Genomic DNA, 5231 nt, shown 5'->3' with positions numbered 1-5231 from the left:
AACTACTGCAACAACAGTTCATTATAGTTCACATTGCTCAAGAAGAACCCAAAAGGAGTTTGAAGAAATTAGTAAAGGTATTTTTCCGATTTCATATCCGATAACTTATAATCCGACTGTTATGTTGTTAATATCAACACGAACTTGCCTTATTTCTGCCAAATAACACATATGATGTGTCTTTTTTAGCGATTAATGAGTAAGTAGATAAGAAATCGGAGTGTCAGTATTTGTTAAGAAAAATCAAATATTAATATGTGAGGTAGATTTAAAAGGGATTATATGTACTGGATGTCATCGGAAGTTTTGTTTTTTGGTTAAGTAATGAGATATGGTTTAAATATTCTGTTCCAAATCTTTTTAAAAAATGGATTTTATTGGTTTATAGTTTGATTTGGATGATTAAATGTATTTGGTTGTTGCATAAAAAAATTTTGATTTACATTATTCTCTCTTCATCGTTAACTGACATTAGATTTTATTAAAGTTATGTATTTATATTTTTTATCATGAATTACAATATGTGTATTTCTGCCTATTCAACAATGAGTCATTGTTTATTTGTAATTTTGGCTAATAAAAGATGTAACAACAAAGACGTTTAACATAATTTTGTTTTTCTATGTATTATTTTATTTATAAATTTGTGTAATTTAGATTGATTAAAAATGATTACTACTACAGGATATAATATAAATGAAACAACTGATACTAAAGTAAGTGAAATAGAATATACATGAAGCATCAAAACACATTAATGTATTTAACGTATGCATGTCACTGATTAAAAGTACAAAATCTAAATTGCATTATTTGTTATACTCTGATATTCTATTTTAAACGGATTAAAGTTTTATATCTCTCGTAGAATGGCTGGAGTTGAAAACGATGTTATCGTCCTATCGGATTCTGAAGATTCTTCGGATGACTCGGAGGAGTTTGATGATGATGATATTGGTCCGCTGACATTTATTGTGCCATACACGAAACGATTTGTAAGTTCCAACAACACAACTATGTTAATTAGCATCAAATATGCTTACATATTTTGGTTAAGTTTTCTATTTTTTTAAATACCATCATAATGGAAATTATTATTATGTTTTGTAACTTATAGCGGATACCAGTTGAAGTAGCAAGGATAACAGGAATTGACGAAACCTTGAAAGTTAGAATCGCAAACAAGCAGAATGTGGAGACAAAACATGATGTTAGGGCAAAAACAAATAAAAACAGTATAAAGTATGTGGTGAAAGGCTGGGCGAAATGGTTAAAAGATAACAACATACAAGAAGGTGATCATTGCAAGTTCCAGTACTTTGAAGATATTTGTGTTTTCTTCCTTGCCGGCGTTATCCGCTAAAGGTGATGTTTGAAATTATGAAACAGGGTAGAAACATAATATATAGTAATTTTGGGTAATGATTAAAAAGTTATGTAAGTTATGTAGTGTTATAAGTGGTTTTCTAGTAGGTTAATATGTTTAATAGTTAAGATAATCATGTACGTTGGACTTCTATTATGTAAGAATGTCTATAAATATCTACATTTTGTTTATATGTTATATTTAATACATAGTAATATCATCTACTATTGATATAACAATGAAAAACCATACAAAAAATTAAAACAAATTACATGGTCCTTAAATAAGTAACATAAGGACATGGAATTGAAAACACCCAACATACAATAAAAGCATACAAAAAAACAGACCATATTGCCCGATTACAAGTCATAACAAAATTTTAAACTACAATTTCCCAAATATTTCTTTGTAAACAACGTTTGCAGTTTTATTTGTTGGCCTCCCATCTTTGTCGAATATTAAAACCTTAACGCCATCCTTAGTCTTTACCCTCGACAACGCAACATAAAGCTGACCATGTGAGAACACGGGGTCTCTCAGGTATATACCAACTCTAGATAGAGATTAATAAATGTAAAGTATAACTAAACATAACCTCGTCCTGAATTTGAATAAGTTCCTTTGCAGTTTTCCGAACAAACTTCATGGCCTCATGGTCAAATAATGTAAGCGTCACAATTCCGGTTGAATCTTGAACGCGAACCGGTATTTTAAACCTTATAAACGATTTTTAAATAATGAACAAATAAATGAGAATAGATGATATAGCCGACCTACGTCGTTGTTGTTGTATGAAAAATAAGTTAAAGTATTACTAACAAACGTTTTACCTGGACAGCGGGAAAACCTCTTTTCCATTACAATCCTTGTTAGAACATTGATACAACTGCGCATCTCTAACATCACTTGTTCCATCATCTTTATCATAGGTTTCAAACTTTTTCTCAACTTTTGACTTGCAATAGTTACACCCATCATAATACCACATCTTATCAGAAACGATTGCTACAATAGTTCCAACAACAACAACTTTCTTTGGCTGTTTATTATTACAAAATCACAAAAATGCAGGTTCAATTTTTGTTAAAATATAAAATATAAAACAATAAATGTTAAGGAAAACCTCTAAGATTGATGGAAGATAAGCAAGTGGTGAAAAAACATCATTCTTTAAAAATTCATCTTCGACAGAACACATCATATATGACCCAGCATGGCTACTTGACTCAGTTGAAGCAGAAAGTTTAGCAAGAAACCTATAAGAAATTTTGAATAAATAAAAATGTATAATAAAAAATAAGTAATACATAAAAAATACGAAAAAATTGATAAAATTTTTAAAAAATTGTTAAAATAATAAAACTTACTTTTGCTTGAACAATAGCATGTCATCAAAGTTGTCGTTAATGAAAAGTCTTGAACCATCAAAGTTATTGGAAAATCCCCATTTGCCTATTGTTAGGTAAAGATAATATAAGAAATAAAAAAAATAAAAAAAAGTAACAATTCTATTTATATGCATTGTTTAAAAATATGTAGTATGAATTAAATACCTTTGTATGATTTAACTGCACCGAAATGGACAACAACGACAACATGTGCTTCACGCTTTTCGCTAACCATGTAAGAATACATGTCCTTAGCGTAATCGTCCCAAAGAGTTAAATCGATCTGAACATCTCTACAATATAATATAAGAAGAAAATAAGTTTAAAAACATTTTGAATATTTAAATGCATAAAATGGAAAATAAACAAATAAAACACAATTTATAAAATATATTACTCAAGATCTTGAAGCTTAAGATTAAGACGTTTCCCTTTGCTACCATCCTTTTTGTTAGTATCCTCAATGTTATAACAAACACCAACATACCCAATGAAATCTACCAAAAATAAAAAAATTAGATAACATCATATACAAAAAAAATTAAAAAATATATAAAATAAGTAAAAAAAATATTATGGTATATAAAGATTGGAAATATAGAAAAAAAACATACCTACTGTCGTACCCTCTTTTATTTTCTTTGAAAGAACATCATTAAACTCAACAAAATTGAAAACGTATTGCGGACCGTCCCATACATTGCACTTTTCCACAAAGGTATGATAATAAAAAGTTAGCTTCTGGTTGTTAGGAACAATCTTGAAAGATGCTGTGTTCGCAGCAAGAGATGGCCGTTTAATGATAAGGCATGCATCAACATTAAGATGCCTCTCAAACTTTGAAAATAGCTTATGCATGCAAGAAGCTTGAATTTTGCTACCCTATGTATAAATACAGAATAACATGCAAAGGGTATGTTAAAAGGCTAACAACATCAACTTAAAATAAACAACAAAGAAAAAATTTATTAGTTTACCTTTTCATCCATCAGTATCATATCTATTCGATATGTCTCCCTTTCATTATCCCTCATTTTCTTCCTCCACAAACTAATAATTTTAACCTTGATAGTGTAGTTTGTGGTAAGAACATCGATATCGTTTAGCAATGTGATCCGATCAACGTTTTCCATGATAGGTAAGAAGAAATCGACTGTTGGACAAGTATTACTTGTTTGCTTACAGTTCGTCAACAAATGATCTATTTATATCAAATTAATAAAGTTCTAATTTTAAGAAATATATTACCATTATTTCTAATAAAAATAAAACTCCTTTCTATCAGGGCATAAGTAAGGAAACGATATAATTTATAATTACATAGTAACAATTAACATAAATTCAAATTTGTAAAATTGGAAACTGTATATATTAAGTATATTAATCCGGGTTTACATTAAGAATTTAAAAGTTATTTAAAATTATTAAAGTAAAATTTTATATTTGAAACCTATTTTCTATAATTGACAACCTTTACTAAAATATTGAAAATATTTTTGTGTACATTTTTTTGAATAATAAGTTTCCATAATTATAATTTACAAACTGTATAATAAGATTATTCAGTTGGAAAATAAGGACTAAATTTAGAATTTGGAACATACTAAGATCCAGTTGACTTTCTATAATTAAAATGATTATAATAATTGTTACCTTTGAAAAATGTTATATAAAAAAATTATAATGAAACTTGGGAAAATTAAAATTCAAGGTGACCAAATGATAATCAGAGTGTAATCTATCTATTATATATGTAGTACTACAGATTCATAATACTATGTTATAATAATAACAACTATATACTATATGTAGATTAATTAAAAAGATTAAAGAAAGAATGGGATCCAAAATTAATTTAAATCATGTTAAATGATTAATTCATTAAAATATAATTGTTTTACATATAATTATATATGTAGTACTACAGATTCATAATACTATGTTATAATAATAACAACTATATACTATATGTAGATTAATTAAAAAGATTAAAGAAAGAATGGGATCCAAAATTAATATAAATCATGTTACATGATTAATTCATTAAAATAAAATTGTTTTACATATAATTTTTGAATAAATTTGTAACATCATTAGCACTATACAACGATTTATAAAATTTAAGAAATTACTATTTAACACATAGATTAAAGTTTCAAGACATGCCAAATGAGTGGTTAAAAAAAAGAAATAATATGGAATAAATGTAATTAATTGAAATTAGCCGCAGACAACGATTTTTAATTTGTAACTTATACAAGCATCAGACAACGCTTTATAAAATTTAAGAAATTACTGTTTAACACATAGATTAAACTTTCAAGACGGTACAAATGAGTGGTTAAAAGAAAAGAAAAAATATGGAATAAATGAAATAAATTGAAATTAAAAACCATAACGACTGTGAAAACCAAAAAAAAAAACAATATATAGAGTTAAAATCTAACATATGAAAGGCAAAAAAATTTCCATGA

General features: G+C 27.1%; 1 protein-coding gene across 1 annotated transcript; it reads right to left on the bottom strand.

Annotated features, from left to right (window-relative positions):
* Nucleotides 1-1753: 1753 nt before the first annotated feature.
* On the bottom strand, nt 1754-3890 carry LOC118486538. The gene is made up of 9 exons (XM_035983050.1): nt 3735-3890; nt 3372-3639; nt 3155-3254; nt 2923-3050; nt 2737-2821; nt 2493-2625; nt 2200-2408; nt 2011-2085; nt 1754-1922 (listed from the first exon to the last, which is right to left on the bottom strand). Exons 1-9 carry the CDS (start codon nt 3888-3890, stop codon nt 1754-1756), a joined length of 1323 nt encoding a protein of 440 aa, XP_035838943.1.
* Between the last annotated feature and the right edge of the window lie 1341 nt (nt 3891-5231).

This window comes from Helianthus annuus, chromosome 14 (assembly GCF_002127325.2).
Source record: "Helianthus annuus cultivar XRQ/B chromosome 14, HanXRQr2.0-SUNRISE, whole genome shotgun sequence".
Classification (NCBI taxonomy): domain Eukaryota; kingdom Viridiplantae; phylum Streptophyta; class Magnoliopsida; order Asterales; family Asteraceae; genus Helianthus; species Helianthus annuus.
Note: the sequence above shows the minus strand (reverse complement) of the source record. Positions and strands in the feature narration are given on the sequence as shown.

Bases quoted from the DNA above. Each gene is read 5' to 3' on its own strand.
- LOC118486538 (XM_035983050.1), bottom strand. From the start codon at position 3,890: ATGGAAAACGTTGATCGGATCACATTGCTAAACGATATCGATGTTCTT. The intron at 2,822-2,922 runs GTATTTAATTCA...ACCTAACAATAG, and splicing joins TGCAGTTAAATCATACAAAG to GCAAATGGGGATTTTCCAAT. The intron at 1,923-2,010 runs GTTTGTTCGGAA...ATCTCTATCTAG, and splicing joins TTTGACCATGAGGCCATGAA to AGTTGGTATATACCTGAGAG.